Raw genomic sequence first — 22,120 nt, forward strand, 5'->3', positions numbered from 1 at the left:
CTGCCCATGCCCCCCGAGACAGGACCGAGAGCAGGGCCATGGTTCCAGGATAGGGGAATGCAGACAGGGACAAAAGGGCCGAATCTGGAGCCATCGCTGGGGACATGGGTGGGGCCCAGGGGCCACAGTCAGGTCACCCGGCACAGGGCTCATGGACGAATCCCTGGGCACGGAGCCCCAGGAGTGGAGCCTGCAGCCATGGCCGTAAGCGGAGCCCCGGGCACAAGGCCAGCAACCTCCATAAGAGGCAGAAGCTACGTCGGCAGGAGAGCATCTCCCACCACCACAGCACAGTGTGGTCACCACTTTAAGTCGATGTATCTTATTTCACCCAGGGGGTGTCATTTTCACACTACTGAGTGACGTAAGTTACATAGACTTAAGTGGTAGTGTAAACCAGCCCTTAGGTCAGTGGTCCCCAACCTTTTTCGTCTGGCAGGCGCCAGATGAAGGACTGTGGCGGCAGTTGATCACCCGCCAAAATGCCGCCAAAATTTGGCGGTGCCACCTCTGGATGATGTCTCTTGAATGACGCGGGCACATTTAGATGTCCCCATGGGTGCCATGGCATCCGTGGGCACTGTGTTGGGGACCCCTGCCTTAGATCATCCCTGACAGGCATGTGTATAATATGCTCTTAAAAACTTCCAAGGATGGAGATTCCACAAGATGGGTTTAATTATCCTAATATCTAACTTAAATCTCCCTTGCTGCAGAGGTTAAACTTCTTTGCTAAATAGTGCGTGGCCTATTAAGGTAGATAGCAAACATTAATTCCTATACAGGAATATTCACTTTCAACCCTTTTATACAGACTTCCACATTGTATGTGGAATTACAATAGGAATCATGTAGTCCAAAAGGAAATAGACTAAATTGTACATTACATAATTCTCAGTTAGGAAGATGCATATTTCTCCTTAACAGTGGTAGAAATCTTATCCTAATATCCAGCATCACTCTTGTGGTTCAATTCAAAACACCAAGTTCTCGGCTAAAGAAAGTAACTCTTGGTAATCTCTCTTTAGTAGCCAGTATTTGCTAGATACATGTCCCCTTCCAGCATCATATTCCAGCTCTTGTTTTCTAAGTCTTATCTACACCAGAAATGTGTTCTTCTTTAACTACACCAATATAGTTAAAGCAGTATAACCGCCCCAAATGGACACAGTTATTCCAGTATAAAAAGGTGCATACTAGTATAATATTTCCTTGTACTTTGAGACAAAGTTAAAAATCTTATTTAAAAAAGACAACATTATTTCTCATGTAAGACATAACTCCTCAGATTTTCTGAGCTGAGAGAGTTTTAAAACGTTGAATTTATTTTTCCATCAGTCACGCTGCTTGGTTAATTTCTGCATTTCTCTCAATTCCGACAGGTAAAACGGACCAGTCAGTTTCACTTTTATCCACAGTCAGCTTCTCTTTCAGGTTCCCAGATATCACCACCACGCAATATTTGTGTTGAACGCATTACAGGGGAATGCTCATTTACTAAAAACTCTGTCTACAATTCATTATGTGCCAGATCCTGTCACACTTTCTCACATTTAACACCACCTTAGCTTACCCCAGCAGTAGTTCCATTGAAAGCAATGGGAATATTTGCTAAGTGAAAAGGGCAGAATATGGCCCTAAATAAAGACAATCTCTGTAATCTCTACACCACTCAGTCATTCAGCACCTTACCCTACATCCATTAAAGTCAGTAGTGTTGGTCCATTGGAGACCTCAGTGTATTCTGCATCTGAAATATTCTAACGTATCCAACTGAATGGCAAACCTTAGAATCTCTCAATAGCAGAGCTCCAATGCGAGCAGTACACACAGAAGACATGCAGGATCAGGCACTTGGATTGTCAACTCCTTGGAGCAGAGACCAGAGTTATCGTTCTTTAAGTATTGCACAGTGCTAGGCTGACAAGTCATCATCCTGCTCTCATCTTTTTTCTAGCCACATACCACTCAGAGAATATCTTCTGGTCAAACACTCGGTGCAATTTATTTACTGTGTTCTTCCTACCACCCTTACAAACCTGTGCAGCTCTGTGTTTCCACTAGCATGGACTCCTTAGATCTCCCCTGGCTCCAACTCTCAAAAGCTCACCAGCCTGTCTCTTCCCCCTTAAGCACTTCCTTCTTGTGCCTTTTCTACTTTCTGGGCTAATGGGTTAATCAGCCTCGTAGCTCTCTCCCACCCATCCCCAATCTATCAATTTGGCATGTGATCAGAGTGCTGGTACAGTGGCTGATGCCCAGCACTCTGTCACACAGCCACAAAGATGGTCCTCAGTAAAAATGGCTGCATTCAAAACTAATGGAAACAAACTCCAGGCATTCACAGAGCCAGTAAAAAGCAGCAGCACAAGCGGGCTCTGGCCTGTTTGAAGCAACAGCCTCCAGGGGTCATATATCATATGCAGACAGAGAGAGAGCAGATAAGTTTTAGGATACTGAAGGCACTGGCCCTCAGGTGAAATTCTGGACACCGATCACAGACAAATGAACATCCCTCCAGAGGCCTTCATGCAAAGTGGGTTTGATTAAAACAGGAACAGATGAGTTTTTATTAAACTGGGGTCACATTTTAAACCATGTTAGAGAACTTCCTGGAGCTGTCATAGAGACAACTGCATACAGACAATAAAACTTTATGAGCAATTTAAATTCTCCATCTCCTTAGCAGATACAGAACAATACTGACAATTGATTGTTTGCAGGTGGCGTATATTTTCCTTTCATTAGCTAGGACTCTAGTTAAACACATATTATTCTTTTATATGAGATTGCCACAATCTTCAGGGAAGTTAAATTATTCCTGGCTCTTTTTTTAACATAATACGCTATAAAAATATACTGCATCTATGTTCGATTAGCCAAAAAGCTCGTTTATTGTGAGCTAACATAGGAAGAGCAACGATTTGCCTATGTTAGGATATTAACAGAAACGGATTCCTGGGGGTGCTGAAGAAAGAAAATGTGTTTTACATACACTCACACCGCCTGTATATGTTAGTGATACCCATGTGATAAAATTGCAGACCCATGTAATGAATTTCATTTATCATGCAACTTTAACCATGTCACCTGCATTCCACCCATTAATCCATCTCACTCAGGATTTATTCTAACATCCCAAATCCTGGAGCAATTTGCTACAACTGGAATTAATTTGTTTAAAAGTTAGCCTGCAATTGAAAAAAAATTTTTTTCTTCTTCTCTTACAAAATGACTAATTCCCCTCCATAAATTTACACCGGCCTGATGCCCACAATGGGCAACTTTCCATCACAGACCAGTTCAAAACCTTGTGAACATACAGAAGTAGAAAGTGCAAAATAGGATTGTAAGCAGGTTCCTCCTCCAGCCCCAGGCATTTTGGCTGGTAAACCCTCCTGGTAATTAAACACCACACATGCACTATCAGCCACCTTCACAAGCATCTTCATTAATTTTATTTCTTGCTTCCACTCATACAATGTAGCAGCAGATAGACAGGGCCTTCTCCCCGCTCCCTGGCTCAGACTTTTATACTGCTTGCATTCTTCTCCTAGCCAGCTGGTGAGCTAATTACCTCATTAACTCCTCAAATTCCCTACAGGTGCAGCTGATTCCCACTAACTCTTCAAATCCAATCAGACTGCCTCACTCCTGCCTACTCTCACTATACCGAGTGCCCTGTGTTATTGAAGTGACCAGGGTGCTAATGCCCCTCTGTTTATAGCTGCTAACAAAACCTTGTTACAAGGATCGTTTCTCCTTTCTAGTGCTGTGATTCCCAAATAATGGGACACACAGCACTTGCTGCTAGCTATAGATAATGCTAGAAGAATACATATACAATCACACTTTTATATAAGTGCATATGTCAGTACACATATCTAAATAGAGTAATATAAAGAAAATGGGTTTGAAGCAGTTAGGATTGCTACAGACATAACATACCTGACTCAAACGCACAAGACCAAGGAAACGAAAAGTTAAGTGACCTTTTCTCTTTCATCCACAGACACACACTTTACCATGACCCTAGCTACCATATACTGCAGCCTTAATGCTGTCTGCCTCAGTACTCTCTGTACCACACACCTTTACCAAACTACCATCTCCTAGCAGTGTTAGTTGTAGATGTTTGTCGTGGTGTGATGTGCTTGGAGAGGACATTCTGGTAGAGGGAATGATGGGAGGCTGGCAGCCCTAGAGGGACACAGTTGGTAGTAATGCCTGCTCTACAAACCTGTTGTGTGAGCTCCAGCAAGTCATTTCACCTCTCTGTGCTTCCGTTAACCTGCCACCTCTCAGCTGTCTTGTCTATTTAGATGTGTGACCCTTTCGAGCAGGGACTGTCTCACTGCGTGTGTGTACAGGGCCTAACATGCTGGAGACCCAATTTTGGCTGGGCCACTACTGTAATATAAATAAATAACAACATTACACAATATTACTATGGGTCATCTTAATTATCACTTCAAAAAAGATTTTTTCTCCTGCTGACGTTAGCTCATCTCAACTGATTAGACTCTTCCTGTTGGTATGCATACTTCCACCTTTTCATGTTCTCTGTATGTATAATTATCTCCTGTCTGCGTGTTCCATTCTGTGCATCTGAAGAAGTGAGCTGTAGCTCACGAAAGCTCATGCTGAAATAAATTTGTTAGTCTCTAAGGTGCCACAAGTACTTCTGTTCTTTTTGCCGATACAGACTAACACGGCTGCTACTCTGAAACAACATTACATTGTAACTCTCTGGGAGTGGAAGCAAATGTTGTGTTTTCCACTGCAAAGCTGGGACCTTGCACTGATGCAGGACTGATTTGTTCCTAACCAGAGCATTGGGCAAGTGCAATTTTGCAGGTTAAATTCCATCCTGGGGGGGTGGGGGAAGCAATATTTATCTGGCAAATTGATGATAAATAAAAAGGCATCTGACTGAAAATGAAAGTCAGTCAGTCATTCAGATATGGTGGTGGTGGCACGATGTGAAAACAGACCAGTGCTGCTCAGATGTTAAAAGCTAGTCTTGGCAAAGTTAGATTATCCCTGGGAAAGGTGCTCTCAAGTACATCCTGGTTTGGCTGGGCTGGAAACACTGTTGGTCAAATCCTTTCCCCTGTACAGGGAATTCTGCCATGCCTGGGGTGGAATGGAATCCTCTTTCTCAGGCCACATAGCAACAGAACAGCAGTTATTGCACTCCCAGGGCTATGCTTCTGGTCGTTTACCTGCATCATCTGTAATTCTATTGCAGTTCTAGAACAGTCAGCTGTTATTTAGTAGCAACTTAGCTTTATGCCCATGTGCAAAACCAAAATGTATTACAATAAAACAGAAAACGAAATCCAAAATTATAAAATGTTAAAATACATATAAAGAAGGATTAAAAAGAATATAAACTATTAAACATATATCACCACTGCACCACTGGCTTTTCCTTATATTACTGGCTGGCCACGCAAATAGGGCAACTGCTCAGCTCACAGATACGTTGTCAGTTCCCAACAAATATTCTGTTTTTTGAGAGGTCGTAGAAAAAGGCATCTGGGATGAAAATATGTAGAGCCATATTGACCTTAACTGGCAATATAAATTCCAACATAACAAATTATGGGGTAGGTCTTCCATCTGCCCTGAGGCAAACTGACAAAGGCATTCCACAGAAAATATTATTTTTGCAAAAAAGTAATGGATTTGGGATCAGGAAGGAATTTCCTCCAGGTCAGATTGGCAGATACCCTGAGGGGTTTTCACCTTCCTCTGAAGCATGAGGCATGGGTCACTTGCAGGTTTAAACTAGTGTAAATGGTGAACTCTCTGTAAGTCTTGTAGTGTAAATGGTGAACTCTTGAAGTCTTTAAACCATGGTTTGAGGACTTCAGTAATTCAGCCAGAGGTTAGGGGTCTGTTACAGGAGTGGGTGGGTGAGACTCTGTTGCCTGCAATGTGCAGGAGGTCAGACTAGATGATCATGATGGTCCCTTCTGACCTTAAAGTCTACAAGTATCTTACAGGCCAATTTCTTCCCTTTAATGTACATACCTGGCTTCCACTAACTCCAGTGGGACCTCTGTGAGACACTGGCAGCGGGATTTGCCCTTCTATTTGTGGCTAGGTCATATTAAAGATAGACCTGAGTCTCAAAATCAAAAGCTCCATATCTCAGTTCCCTTGAACTTTGGAGAAGTTTGGCCTGTAGTATGTGTTTAGATGCCTGTATTAAAATAAGCATGTAAGATCTGCAGTGGGTATACAGAGACGGTAGTTGTAAGACTTTAGGTGCTGCATGCGTTCTTGTGCTGCACAGTGGGGAATCAAGACTCAGACGCTTCAGCACAGTTGTTGGGATTAAAGCCCGCTGAAGTCTGCTGCAGCATGCTATAAATATATTTGAGCACTGAGCCAACTGTATAAACTCGGAAGCAGCCTGTTTCATTTGAAGGGTTTGTGTCAGCAAAAGCCTGAATTAGAATCTTGGAGGCACATGCACAGCAAAGCTGGCCCCACCAGGGATGGATCACTGGTTGGCAAAGGCAAGGCCCATCTTCAGTTGAATGTTGCTGCCACTTAGCTTTCAGTACTGAGGGCATTCAAAAGCAAAAAGAGACAGTGAAAAGGGTAAGGCAGAATACAGGGGAAACACAGAATGCGAGATCATCATTCTGGGTATTTTGAAAACAGATGTCTAGCTTGGAGTGAGGGATGTGGCTGACCTTAGCAAGCATCCACTCCGGGATGGCATCTTGGGGGACAAAATCTTAAGTGAATAGCTTGTGAGATTTTGGTGCCACTTCTAAACTATCTTGTATCAGAACCCTCAGCCCCAAAACTAAAGCTGACAACTTTATGCATCTCCAGATCCAATCACCGCTTTCTTGGCCCAACTTCAGTTCATATGACTCAGGTACACAAGCAGATTCACAAATGATAAATCCTTCTACTCTTGAGGCAAAGTGAAGTGCTGCCTAGAGATTCCTTAGTGCATCCTGCTTGTGCAGTCTGAGGGTTTGGGAGGGGGGGTTTATTTGTAAGGAGATGGTGCACATAGTTTGATCCTAGAGCTATGAGTTTCTTTAGGTTTGTCTACATGGTGGGATAATGCGGGTGTAGACAATTCAAGTCCACTTGGGAACTTTTAGTGCACACCAACAGGGTCTACTACACAGACCAATCAAGGTGTAACACATTAGCGCACTTTAGCAATCCCCATAAAGCGCACTACCCCACTGTGTAAACAAGCCCTTTGCATCTTGAATTCAGTATTAGCTTCCATACTGTAGTACATCACTACAGCCAGTATTGCCACCCTGATTTAGTAACAACAAGTAATGCAGGAAGCAGGCAGAGCTGTCAGAAACAGGGCTAACTAAACACTGTGAGGGTGTCTTCACTAGCAGCAAGGGCATGTTCTTACCACATATTAGCGAACACAAGGTAACTAACACAAGGTAAAATCCCAGTGGAGGCAGTTTGTAGTTTTCCACAAGTTAGCAGGGCAAACCCTAGGCTTCTTCATAGGCTTCTCAACCTGCTAACTTGTGTTAAAACTACAAACGCCCTGTCTTCGTTCGAATTTTACCTCATGTTAGTTACCACAGGTTAGTTAACACAGATAAAGAACACAACGCTTTTCCTAAAGAAAACAAAGCCTAAGCAGCCAGTGTTATATGCTGAGGCGCTAGCGTCTGTTTCTCTGCTAAGCCCTTTGGCCTTCATTGCTGAGTCTTTGGTTCCTCACTAATCTAGCTCCCTCTGGAAACAAAACCCTTGGAGGTATTTCCATTCTGTTCAGAAAAGACCCTCAAAGCTGGGATGTCCAGAGCTCTTCGGTCTGCAAACTTGGAGCCTGATCACCTCCTGTGAGGGGGCCAAACTTCCACAATTCCCACCAGATTCATTCAGAGATGAGGTTGCTCGGCACCTCTCATACCACACCCCAACCATGTTTCCAATCTTTTGGGTCCAGAGGATGGATCCAGTTCCTTTGAGCTAATATTTTGAAAACGATGTTTTCCACTACATAACAGCTGCTTATCCCAGAATATGTGGCTGGAGCATAAGCTATAAGTCTCCCACTTAACCCACCCAGAGAATCATGGTAATGCCATCAGAGAAGGAATTACACAGTAGCAATAAAATGCATTTTCCCATCCCACCACTGGGAAAGCAAATAAGATAGAGGATGTTTTATAAGGTACATTCCACACTGCAGCACGTGCACCGATGCAGTTTCATTCGTGCAAGTTCTCTTGGCAGAAATTCCTTTATTTACTGACAGTTGCTAGTGATTTATTGTTTCCCACCTTCCCACTCCTATAATAAATGTTTGCTTAGCTTTAAACACACTAATTATTATGGGTTTAGATTGTAAGATGTACCCTGATGGAATTTACCAACCTTTTACTTTCTCAGCAGCAGACTTGGTACAGTGAGTGGGATTTTTTTTTAATCTACTGGACAGACAGTACCTGGCTAATTTATCATTGGGATTTGTCCAGCCTCATTTTTTAGCTGTAGAACATAGGTACATAGACTCTAAGCACTCAAGTCAAGAAATAGCACTTTCAGAAAGGCACCTACCTAATAGCTGCACCCCACGGGTGAGTCCATACACGTCAATCAAAGCCCACAGGGGTTCCGTGATCCTCACCCCACTGAAGAACAACATCGCAGCAGAGTCATTGACCCGATAAAACACCCGGCCCTTTTTGTCCACCCAGAATGCTATGATGTTTCCTTCATTTGCAAACTCTTCTGGCAGGGCCTTGGCCCAGAATCCACTCTGGGAAACCAAATCCGGGCAAGCGTACTTTGGCAATGTGTCAGGATTAATCCGGGAGGGATCTTTGGAAGTAAATCCGAGTCGGAGAGCCCCACTCCAGCAACACTGCTTCTTTGTTATCTGCAAAGATAACAGCAATAAGAACATTTTGTATTCCAAAAGCACTTTACAGGCTACACGCTCCATGCTGTGCCATGCTGAAAGTCTCCTGCATGGTTCTGAGCGCGCTCAGCTCCCACTGGATTGGGTCCTATATGTTCTAGAATAATTTCATCCACCACTAAAAATGTTGCCACCTCTGGGGTAGGACATGGCATCTGCATAACAGCACACAGCAACACTGCAGAAGAGGTTGACATAACGTAAAACAGACTGTATCAAGTTAAAACTAAAGAGGGAATATAATTAGCCCTGGTGCGCAAACTAAATTCCATTTCTGGGGTAATTACATTCTGCTTAGCAAACCTACTCTTGGCAGAAGTACCAAAAAAATCTTTTCTGGAGAGAGGATTTTACATCTCATATGAAAGATGGTACCTCCAGCAGCCCGTAGCACTGTGCCAGGGCACTGGTTCTTTCTTGACTCAGGGTGCCAAGTGCTGCCTACTGAAAAACCATCACTACTTCCGACCGCACTTTAAGGCTTTCCTAAGAGGTCGCCCAGCTATGTAAAAAACGATCTGGCACCTGCTTTGCTTCTCAGATGGGATGACATCACCACTCTATGGTAGCTGATTTGGATGCAGTAAAATGCAATAAAGCATATTTAATCACATTAAATATGTAAAATGGAAATGACAGAAGTCCATTCGTCACTGAAAAACTGGGATTATTTATTGTAGCAATTTCACTGCAAATCCTAAATCCTCCTGGGACCTAGATAAATATGGCCTCATTGTACAACTTGCTCTGCAGTCTCTTGCCAATATTTTATAATAATCACATGCTCCACAAGTAAATACTCATATGGCGATATGGGAAGTATGTCCCCTTGTATTCATCAGCCCCTACAAACAAATAGTTGCCAATACAGGCGGACTATAGGTAGTATCAGGATTAAAATCTAGTGTAAACCCTGCCAAACATTTGCATAGCTGGACACCCAAACACACTAATTTTTGCTTTAAAAAAACTGCAATGATTAATGATGGGCCAAATCCTCTTCTCAGCAAACACTCCTATTTGACAGGCTGGGAAGGTCCACAGGACGTGGGATGGGGAGGGAACAGGCATCTGCCATGCCTAAACTGTAAAGCAGTAGCTAAGTTGCTCCATGACTGCTACTGCAGTCTGGGGCTGCTGCTTCCTACATCCCACCTCCACAGATCCACTGACTCTGGCCCCAGCCACACTCATTGCCTGGGATTCCACCTCCAAGAAGCTCCATCAGAACACAGATCCACATCACACTGGACATCTCCACTTGCCGGCACTCTGGCCAGCTGAACAACTCTGGATTCATTGCCTAGTGGGCTCCTTAGAAGACTTAGAGGAGCAGAGAAGGGTGTAGGATTGATTCTGAAATGACATCTGGCAAACAGGGTAAAATCCCACAGTCCCTCACTCAGTCCTGTAGTGGGAGTTTTGCCTGAACATGAGCTGTGGGATTGGATGCATAGAAAAGAAGGTAGTGAGAATCTGACATAGAAAACACAAAAGCTTAGAGATGACTGTTTGGTAAAAGAAAGGAAAAAAAGACTGCTGAAAATGGACTCAGCAGAAAACAGACACAGAAAGGCAAAGGCATTCTTCAGATTTATGTCAATCCCCAAGGCACTTTTTCTGCTTATGCTTGTTGATTATTCATGTGCAAAATTCCCATTAGTTTCAGTGGAAGCTCTGCTCGTAAATTCCTAGTGCACAGATGAAAGTCCTGCCCGCCAATGTTTCATGTGTGTTATGGAAGATAAAACCCTAATACACATGGTCAAATACAAACACCGAGCTTCCTCAGTAGGGACAGGAGAACTGCTTCAGAACATAGAAATAACCCATAATCTTGGCCTAAAATGCAAACCTTTGGTGAGGTTTTTCAAAAACAAAATAGTTAACTCTCATCTCCCATCCCAACCATCTCATAATTCGTCAGGGTCACTTGTCTCTGCATTTCCCAGCTTCCGGCCAAAAATGCCATGTAACTAGATCAGTCCTGCTGCATTTCAAACCTGCATGGAAGCAGGAAGAAGCAAACAGAAAATGAATAGAAGCCTGTGTGAGGGATTTTTCCACTCAAGGGCCTGAGCCAGAGAGGTTTTGAGTGCTCTCATTACCTATTGAATTCAATGGGAGTGACTGTGAACAATCAATTGAGATAACCCACTACCTTCAGACCAGCCGAGGAAGCTTGGCACCTCTCAGGAAGCACTCAGCTCCAAGTTCAGGCTCCACATTTGCAGACCCAAAAGCTTTGCATATTTCAGAGATAGACTCAGACTTTTAAGGTCTATCTGAACTGAAAGGAAGAACCTCCGAGCCTTTGGCTGTGCCCTAAAGGTGGTTCAGCCCCTAAAGAGCCATAGCTAAACCCCTTCAGCTCTCAATACAAGGCAGAGCATGTGATCTACAAGTCAGGCTGCATGTGGTTTGTCTGAAGGCTTTGGTGCAAAGGGATGTCTGGCCAGGAGAAGTGGTGCCCTCCAGGAGAAGCCCTTAGCAGCAATCTGTGCCACCTTTCAGTGCACATGCCACCAAGGAGATTAATCAGTCTGATCCCAGTGAGGAAGTGGGATTTCTGGAACCTCATCTTCTCTGATCTTGACAGATGCAGTCTTGTCCTGCTCATGTCCCCATTGCTGCAAAGATCATTCTCCTGGCCCATCACTCTGACCATGTGACCCTTCTCTTTGCATCCCTGTCGTGGCTCCCCTTTCTGTATCACATCAAACACAAGCTGCTTGTCTTCACTTTCCAGGCCCTTCATGACCTATCCCCATCCTACTTATCTCTCATGAGCCACTGAGATGTCCACTCCTGCCTCTGACCAGCCCATGGTGCCAGTCTCCATTGCCTACTAGTTACATTTTCAAGCAAGCATCTTTGTGCTTTCTCATATGCTGCTCCTCAGTGCTGGGAGGAGCTCCCTGAAAACATTGGCAAAGCGACCATATTCCCCTCTGTGAAATCCCTCCTTAAAACTCTCCTTTGCTGTGATGCCTACAAAAAAATAAACCTAGACTAGGGCTAGGCTGCTTGTACGCTGACCGGCATTATCTCATTATTTCCTTGTATTGCTCCGTCTAGCTATATCTTTGGGTTCTTTGGGGCAGGGACTGCCTTTTTGTTCTGTATCTGTACAGCACCTAGCAAAGTAGGGTCCTGGTCTGTGACTAGGGTTCCTAGACACAATGATAATACAAATAATTCATAATAATACCAATAAAGCACCAGGATGGCACAGGCACAAGGTCTGTCAGACCAAGAGCCTACGACTCTGTGTTCCAGGAAAGGGATGGAAAACACAGGAACAAAAGAACGGTTATAGTGGGTCAGACCAAAGATCCATCTAGCCCAGTATCTTGTCTTCCAACAGGGGCCAATGCCAGGTGCCCCAGAAGGAATGAACAAAACAGGGACTCATCGAGTAATCCATCCTCTGTCGTCCATTCCCAGCTTCTGGCAAACAGAGGCTAGGGATGCCATCCTCGCCCATCCTGGCTAATAGCTATTGATGGACCTATCCTTCATGAACTTATCTAGTTCTTTTTTGAACCTTGTTATAATCTTCACAACATCCTGTGGCAAAGAGTTTCACAGGTTTACTGTGCATTGTGTGAAGAGGTCTGGTACTAGAACTAAGATGCCCCAATGGGCAAACTATCTCAGTATCGATATACATCCACTACAATGAGCCATACTTCCCTCCCATCTACGCTTCTCTGGGAACTATTTTATATACAGGTTCTGCTCTAACTCACTAATATTTTACAGCTAGTCTTTCCTGCTAGCACTTGAGGCTGTTACAATGGCAACGAGGGAGGAGTCATTTACTCACCTTTAACCTGACCTGCTCGTAGATCACGATAGGCCTGTTGCTGAAGGTAATGGCGTTGCAGAAGCTGGCCTGCCGCTTCACTGCCTTCTGTGCCGTGTCCATGATGATCTGAGACCCCTTGGTGTGGGGATGGAAAAGCAGCGGGCTGATCGACAAAGCTCCACACTGCGTGATGGGCAAACAATGCTTCTGCTTGTGGTGGCATCGGTGAGAAGAAGCCGGAAAGGGTCCACCTAGAGAGTCTGAGACAGCATTTAAAAAAAGTGACATTTTAAATCTGATCTGAGAAATAATGGGAATCTCTCAGAGACAAATCACAAGGCTACGTTAGAGGGAACTGCAGTGTGAGATAAGAGCTAATCTAAATACCTACACTGTAAATCACTAAAAAGTCTTTCTACAGAGTCTTGAACATAATAAAAGTCTATAACCATACAGACGGCTGCCCTCTAGACAGTCTGATGATGCAGAGCATGACACGGGGAAGGCAGCGCAGCACTGGAGTGCATGGAAACTTTCAGGGACACATTTTCAGAAACAGAGGTCAAAACTCAGTTCCAAAAATGTACCTGCAAATGTGAACATGCAACTGCAAGCCATTCAGGTGAATCCATGCACAGATGGCTGGTAGTCCCCACTTCCTGACTGCTTCCCTGCCCAGCCACCATCAAGATGCACCTAAACCTGACCTGTCCCACCACCCCGAACTTCCAACTGCAGCCCCACCAGTCCCTCCCCGCCATTTGCTCCCAAGATGCTGTTGTATCCAGCCTCCTCCTGCACCTTGCTCGCTGTCTCTCTCCCCACTCACACGCTGCAATGCCATGTTCCAGCAACCTCCTACTGCCAACCCAGCTGGTCTCCTGCACCAACCAACATCCTTCCTCCCTCCTCTTCCTCCCCAATGCTTCACCAGCTGCAACCTTAGGTGAGATCCCATTTTTACACTGTCATTCAGGAATGAGGAGCTAATGGTTATGGTGGAGCACGGAAGCTAAGAGGTGCATGAAGCAGGATAGGGATTATGTGCATATCTAGCCAAGGATCCAAACAGACAGTTTATAAATTAATTGGCCCGGTCACTGCAATAGCTTTATTGGTTCATGAATGGATTCATCTTTGTTTCTTCATAACATACAAAGCATGCAGCAGTTTGAACACAAAACAATTATTATATCAAGAACAAGTCATCGGCTTCCTTCTCCACATGCACGATACTGTGTATATGTACACTGATTGAAGGGTCCATAGAAATAAGATACAGAATGTCAACCAAAATAAATTGATTATTTGACGGTACATGAGAATCACAACCAAAGCACTGTTAACTCGTGTGTTAACAATGCCATCCTGCTGTGTCAGTTTGTTTCATAAATTACACACAACTAAATACCAATAGTAAATTCTGTAACCTTCAGACTGTATGGGCTACATGGAAGTAAGCATCAAATATGAAATGAAACTCCTTGGGTAGTTTAATTGGTCACAATGGTGTCTTTTAGAAGTACCACAGAGTCATAAAAAGTACTGTTGGCAAAACTATACTTCTGCATCATCTCTAGACAGTAACAGATCATCAGAACTGGACCCCGCTCTTTCCAGACATTGTGGTAGTTCAAATCTGTGTCCAGACTTGGTTTCTTACATCTGTTATTGTACTGAGTCTGAACCAAATCCCCAAACTTTGAAAAGTTTCGATTCTAATCAGAACTGTAACTCAGTCCCTTTGCTAATCTAGATGCGGATCCAAATTGCTCTTAATTCACCCTTTCATCATTTTCTCACTACTACCTATAGATGTGGCAGAAATGCCAACATCTAGGCAGGCCCTCTCAGAGGTCCAGAGAGGCCCGGGCCACTTCTAGCTTTTGAGTCCCCAAGTCATAACAAAAAAAAAATGATGACACATTGTCTAATCTTGCGCCATCAGAACCGATATATTTTTATTAATATTTATGAACATTTGTAACTCTTGAATATGACAAAATCTATATCAGCTAACAAAAAAAATTATGTCTTTTACCAAATCACATCTCTTACTTGCTTAAATTTGCAGCTCTGAGCTGAGAGAGTGTGTCACATTTTGGTCCGATAGGGATGTGCATAAAAACAAGTTGCAAAACTTATCAAATGCAAAAAAATTAACAAGTGTCTAAATCTGAGGCCCCCTTTGAGCTTGAAGCCCAGGCCAAATGGCCTTCTTGGTCCCTCCTCTGATTGGTCTTGCATCTAGGACTTGTAAAACTAGACCAGACATATACAGGAGAAGAAAATGACTGTAGGTAATAATCCTGCTTTAGCAGGGAGAGGGACTGGGGGACGTACAACACACACAGCACTTTCAACACAAAACACTCATTATACTGAGAGTAAGTCATCTGCCTCTTTTTTCCTCACACAGCCTGGCGTGTGGGCATGGGGGTGGGGCAAGGCTGTTCACAGAAATCCGATAAAGAATATCACTAGAAAATACTTGATTATTTGATCCAATGGATTGGGAGCAGGTGGCTTGCAGAAGCAACAGTTTGCGTGCGGAGTGTGTGGGAAATGGCAGCTGGAAAAGTATGGGGAAAGCACAAGGTGGAGCAGCCAACGAGAGAGAGAGAGAGAGAGAGAGAGATTTGTATTTTCTGTAGGAAGACTGGTCAGTTACAACATGACTGATGGAGCGCATGTAGTCCAGTACGCTGCTCTGACACTGCCAGGTGATTCAGAGGAAGGTGCAGAAAACCCTGCAGTAGGCAGTATATGGAATAAGCTGTGGAGGTTTCTTCCTAAACCCATATGTAGTTAAAGGCCCTGAAGCATGAGGATTTACACCGCTTCCAAAACTCTTAGATTTAAAAAAAATAACTCTGGTTATATTTATCCATATAAATGTCCAATCTTTTTTTTTAATTCTACTACATTCTTGGCCTCAAAGATATCTTGTGGCAATGAGTTCCTAAGGCTTAAATGTGTATTCTGTGAAAAAATATTTCCTTTTATCAGTTTTAAATCTGCTTTCTTTCAATCTCATTGAACACCGCCCTTGTTCTTGTATTATGTATTGTCATGCTGAAAGGGCATAATGAGTGGGGTCCCACAGGGATCGGTTCTGGGTCCAGTTCTGTTCAATATCTTCATCAGTGATTTAAATAATAGCAGAAAGTATGCTTATAAAGTTTGCGGACAATACCAAGCTAGGAGGGGTTGCAAGTGCTTTGGAGGATAGGATTAAAATTCAAAATGATCCGGACAAACTGGAGAAACAGTCTGAAGTAAATAGGATGAAATTCAATAAGGACAAATGCAAAGTACTCCACTTAGGAAGGAACAATCAGCTGCACACATACAAAATGGGGAATGACTGCCTAGGAAAGAGTACTGCGAAAGGGATCTGGGATCACAGTGGACCACAAGCTAAATATGAGCGAACAGTGTAACACTGTTGCAAAAAAAAAGCACACATAATTCTGGGATGTATTAGCAGGAGTGTTGTAAGCAAGACACAAGAAGTAATTCTTCTGCTCTACTCTGCACTTATTAGCCTCAACTGGAGTATTGTGTCCAGTTCTGGGCACCACATTTCAGGAAGGATGTGGACAAATTGAAGAAAGTCCAGAGAAGAGCAACAAAAATGATTAAAGGTCTAGAAAACATGACCTATGAGGGAAGATTGAAAAAACTGGGTTTATTTAGTCTGGAGAAGAGAAGACTGAGAGGGGACATGATAACAGTTTTCAAGTACATAAAAGGTTGTTACAAGGAGGAGGATGAGAAATTGTTCTTCTTAACCTCTGAGGATAGGATAAGAAGCAATGGGCTTAAATTGCAGCAAGGGAGATTTAGGTTGGATATTAGGAAAAACTTCCTAACTGTCAGGATGTGTAAGCACTGGAATAAATTGCCTAGGGAGGTTGTGGAATCTCCATCATTGGGGATTTTTAACAGCAGGTTGGACAAACACCTGTCAGGGATAGTCTAGATAATACTTAGTCCTGCTTTAAGTGCAGGGGGCTGGAACAGATGACCTCTCAAGGTCCCTTCCAGTTTTATGATTCTATGAGATAAGGTAAATTGGGTACATCAGTTCACCCTATCTATACTATTCAGTATTCTATATACCTTTATTGTGTCTGCTCATTGTCCTCCTTTCTAAAGTAAACAACCCCAGTCATTTCAATCTCCCTTCAGATGGAAGTTTTTCCAGGCCTTTTTCTCATTGTTCATCCCTTAGTTGTCTTTCTATTTCTGCTATATCCTCCTTAACAACAGAGGCCCAGATCCCATGGATGGGAGTTAGGCACCTAAATATTTTTGAGGGTCTGGGCCAGGGTGACTAGAACTGAACACAGTATTCCAGGTGAGGAATTCCATCTCTGACTTCTATGACTCCTCTAGAAGATGCATAGTCTTTTTGCCATTTGTGCAATGAGCCATGTGTTCCTGGTTCTTTTGAGAGAATATAGTAGATTACTTGGTTTCTGGCTAATTTAAAGTCAATTAAGTTAACTTTATTGGTAAAATTACAGATTCCTAAAAGCTAGACTCATCTTGGGGAAAGCTGCATTGACAAAGCTGCATCAAACTGAAATTTTTCCCCACAGAAGTTCACATGAACATTTTTGCTACTCCATTCTGAGACATATCAAATTTCTGTTTCATTTGCTGTAAAATTTCTAAATTAAAAACAGCAAATATCAGATGTTTACCAGATGAACTGATGTTTGCCTTAAAGAAATACCGAATGGTTGTTATTTTGCTCAGGAGTGAGAATTTCCCCATTTTTACCCAAAGTTCCTGGTTTTGGTGGAAAACCCTACAAAATGTCAATTGCTTTTTCCACAAAAATAGATCATTTTTGAGAATTTACAGTAAGACATGAAAACATCTGGTTTTGACCATTTCTAGTTTTGTCTGGAATTTTCACACACCTCTGTGTGTTGGTTTCCAAAAGATACATGTGTGTGAAAGAGAAGAGAGTGACAGGAAATAATGTCTTCAATTCAAGCTGCCTTTTCTGGCTGGCTGAAGTGATCCCACCTAACTTCACTGTGTGACCCTGAAATAAATCATTAGTAGTTGATTACACTCAAAGGTCTCATTGGCTTCAGACAGTATGGTAAAAGGCAGAGTATAAGAACCTAAATAAAACATCAGGATCTGTCTCGTAAAAGTCAAGGACAAGACAAAGAAGGAGTGATAGGGAGAGCTGTGTGTACCGTAGAAAAGAGTGAGGGCTGACGTGATCACAGGCTATAAATACCTTCAAGAGTAATATACAATAATGAAAGGGAATTATTCACCACCTTGGAAGATGGCAGGAAAGGAGCAATGGCAGAAAGCTAGGGAAGGAAGTGTTTAGGTTAGCTGTTAAGAAATAATTCTAGACAATGCGAGGAATTTCGCAGTGGAACAGATTTCCAGGAGTGAAGTCATTTTCACTGTTGTGATTCAAACAGAAGAGAGGATAAGATAGCGAGAACGAGGCAATGCATAATCCTGATAAATGAAAGGAGGTCAGGTTAGGTGAACCAAGTATTCTTTTCTGGCCCTACAGACCAGCATGATTCGTTATGATCCAGCCATAATTGCCAACAAGTTTAACAGTCAAACACAAGGACATAAAAAGGATTTGGAAACATTTTACTAGACTTGCCTTGCAAAGCCAAAAGCTTTAACCTTATTGCCATGATTATAAGAACGGCTGTAGCTCTGCAGGACATCATGCCCTTTTAAAACATGGAAATGGAATGACCAAAACTGCTCACAGTTTTCTAAACAGGTTCCAATAACAATGCTGCATATGTCCAATGCATCTGTTGTAGGAGCATTACACAGCCCTAGGGAGCTGTGCGATTCTGCAGGAACAATATTAGAAAAACGTTTATTTACAGTGACAACTTGGCACTGCAGAGAGCAAACAAGAACGAAGCCGTCTTAGAACAATGCCTGAAAGGCTCATAATGTGACCTTTGCATTTCAAACAGACACTCAGTGCAACCCACAAGATCACAAACCTCAGGAATAGGGAAAATTGACTTGGTAGTAGAATCCACGCGCAACAGGTTATCAATACAAATAGAGAAGACGATTCCCTTCTCCCATACCTTATTTAAGAACAAAATCTTTGGGTCCTTACTCAGGGAAGACTCCAATTCAGTGGAAGTTTGCTTAAGTAAGGACCTCAGGAAATGGTCCTTAATAAAAAAAGCGCGCCCAGCTATTAATATAGTTAGTGCCTTGCAGTAATGATAGTGACGGGCCAGATACTAAGGTCCTTCCTCAGTTCTTCCCAGGGCAAAACTTCCATTCCAAAACTGAGTTAGTGCAACAGGCACCGTCTTGGCCAAGACCACAGACCTTCAGAGCTATAACCATGAGTATCTACAGCTTGACCTAACGGAGGTGGCCTCTGTAATTGGAGGCTGCAGCAAACACATCCCTCTACGGATCGGGCACAGAGGAGGACGTGCAGCACACACCATCAAGGGGGCTATACTAGCATGTCAGGATTTGGCCGAATACACTAAATAGAAACCCTTTGTTAAATGCACTGATAACACTGAGACCTGTCCACAGTCTGAACGTCTCCATATTCCCAGATTAAAAATCACTATCATATTCTGCATGCTGATTGCAAACGCTACTGCTCACATGATGTAGAATACAGTAACTTTAGATCCCCGCCCCCCCGGTTCAACTGTGTGATGTGGAATTAAGTTAAATTTGTAAGGCCAGATTCTCAGCTGACCCAAACAGGCATAGCTCTGTTGACAACAGTGGAGTCACACCATCTGAGAATATGGCTCATTGAGCTCTGCTCCCACAAGTGATATGTTATCTAAGGAAGACGGGAACAGTTGCTCAGAAACAAACTTTGCAACAAAAGGTAGATTTGAGAGAAGGTGTAAATTTGAGAGCTTGCTCAAGGACAATGCAAGGTTCTTACTGCACAGTGTGATTTGTAAACCAGCAAGGTTTTTTTTTTACTCCCAAGTGACAAGATGGTGTTATGATGACACATTATAATTATAAAAACAGCCTGTATCCCCCAGGTCCTCCACAAATGTCACAAGTCAACAGGTCCTGTGAGTCACACAAAAACAAAATCACAACTGTACTAAGACACCACACCAGGCATTTGTATCTGCTAAATTGCTACAAATACAGCAAAATGTCATTAACTTGAGCAGGTTTCCTCCAGGTTTACAACAGGGTTGCTGAGAACAGCATCTGCCTCACTGTGATGGATAAAAATCAGGACAGACCAAAATTGTTGCATCACACCTGACAGAGGCTGCTGAATGCAGTGCTGTTATAGCCATGTTGGTCCCAGGATATTAGAGAGACATGGTGGGTGAGGTCATATCTTTTATTGGACCAACTTGTGAGAGAGACAGCTTTCAAGCTACACAGAGTCATTTCAGAAGTTAACACAGAAACCGATTGTTCAGTTTTGTAGGAACATCCAAGGGAGGAAACCTTTGGGAGGTGGGCCTCTTGCAGACTTCTCCACACTTGTGTGTTGGAGGATGGAGTCACAGGCCACAAACCCACAGATTCTCTGGAACCTGCATTAATTCCAGGTGAAAACAAGGAGGTTTGGTCCATTTGTAAGCCCAGAACCTATGCCTGCCCTTCCTCTTGCCCACTCTCTTTGGCAACATGTCTCCAGTGGAGCCAGCAGTTCTCCCACTGTGAAAACACGCTAGAGCTATACCACGTTTCTGCCATGATCTCTGCAACACCAGTAGGGAGACAGTGAGCTGACCCCCACATCCCTACCCCCATGGATTCCCAGACCTGCAGAGGGGCCTTCATCGACTCCCGATGAACTGGCAGAGGGGGACACTGCTGCAGAAGTGGTTGACTTCCCCTTCTACTTGTGACAGATGACCCTCCGATCATGGACTTCAGAGGCACAATCAGGCCTACCATGACTTATAATTCAGATACATCTGAGCTCTTGATTTTCTCAGCTTAATAAAATGCTCTCACAAAGCTTGTTTGCATTCTTCCCCAGCAGCACCAGTGCTCTGTGAAAATTTGGCTACGAAAAAAGGGGTTGTTTATCAAAAAGGTTGCTTAAGGGTTGGTTTGTTTTTTTAAGAACATTTTTCCTATTGAAATTGTTTTGACTGACACTGTTTGTGTGATACTGTGTAGAGAACAAAAAAAAGTTATTTCAGATAGCATCCCACCGACAAGGCATTCAAGAAGAGCTTTGCAGAGATTTAGAATCAAGAGACAATTAGAGATAATGCTCCTGGGTATTAAACCTGAAAAGACATGATTGCAAGAACATCACAGTGACTACCATGCAAGAAGGAACTGGAGAAAACAATTCCGTGTCCAGCTGCAGAGGAAGAGAAAAGAGCTGAGTAACAAAGGTGAAGGTACCAAGTATCATAGGGGCAGCCACTTTAGTCTGTATCCACAAAAACAATGAGGAGTCCGGTAGCACCTTGAAGACTAACAGATTTATTTGGGCATAAGGTGAAGGTAATTTTCCTTGCAGACTAGTTACAGTGAGAAGGAACAGACCCATGCAGAAACAGAGAGGTATGAGCGTTATCTTCTCATCTGAAGAAGGCTAAAGTGTGATTTGTAATCTAGCAGGCTGCACCATGACATATACAACAGAGACAGGAAGGGAAGAAAGAGAACATGTGTAAAAAAACATGAGGGATAGGGTTGCATGAGAGAATGTCTCGCCCTGGGAGTGTGTTTATGCTGCAGAAAGAAGAGATCCCGGCCCTGGAAGAGCAAGCGTGCTGCAATCAGAAACAAGTAGCCGACGGGTGGGGGAATAGGGAGACGTAATTTCAACGGTAGAGAATCAAGATTAGTGAGATGAAGCCTCAAAGGGATCAATGAACTGCATTTCTGCTCTTTGAGATGTTACCCACATATGAACACCAAGGTACCAAAAGGATCAACGTGATTGTTAGTAAGAGCCTGGCAAGAAACTATGATCATTTCTTGTTCTAGGGCAGGGGTGGCCAACCTGAGCCTGAGAAGGAGCCAGAATTTACCAATGTACATTGCCAAAGAGCCACAGTAATATGTCAGCAGCCCCCCATCCACTCCTGGCCCCAGCACCTCCCACCCGCCAGCAGCTCCACCAATCAGCACCTCCCCCTCCCTCCCCGCACCTCCCAATCAGCTGTTTGAGGCATGCAGGAGGCTCTGGGAGGGAGAGGGAGGACCAAGAGCATGGCAGACTTAGGGGAGGGAGCACAAAGGCATGGAGAGGGGGCAGAGCCTGTGGCAGAGCCAGGGGTTGAGCAGTGAGCACCCCCCTGGCACAGTGGAAAGTTGGCACTTGTAGCTTCGGCCCCAGAGTCGATGCCTATACAAGGAGC

At 43.5% G+C, this 22,120-nt stretch overlaps 1 protein-coding gene across 2 annotated transcripts in view; it reads right to left on the reverse strand.

Moving 5' to 3' along the window:
• Positions 1–22,120, reverse strand: part of NEURL1 (neuralized E3 ubiquitin protein ligase 1) — a 270,785-nt gene that overhangs the window by 90,076 nt on the left and 158,589 nt on the right. For both annotated transcript variants that reach the window (XM_050958122.1, XM_050958123.1), the window contains exons 2-3: positions 12,771–13,012; positions 8,578–8,899 (exon numbers count right to left, since the gene is read on the reverse strand). In XM_050958122.1, coding sequence (XP_050814079.1) covers positions 8,578–8,899; positions 12,771–13,012 — 564 coding nt within the window. The remainder of the gene's footprint in view (positions 1–8,577; positions 8,900–12,770; positions 13,013–22,120) is intronic.

The sequence above is a fragment of the Gopherus flavomarginatus genome, chromosome 6 (assembly GCF_025201925.1).
Source record: "Gopherus flavomarginatus isolate rGopFla2 chromosome 6, rGopFla2.mat.asm, whole genome shotgun sequence".
NCBI lineage: Eukaryota > Metazoa > Chordata > Testudines > Testudinidae > Gopherus > Gopherus flavomarginatus.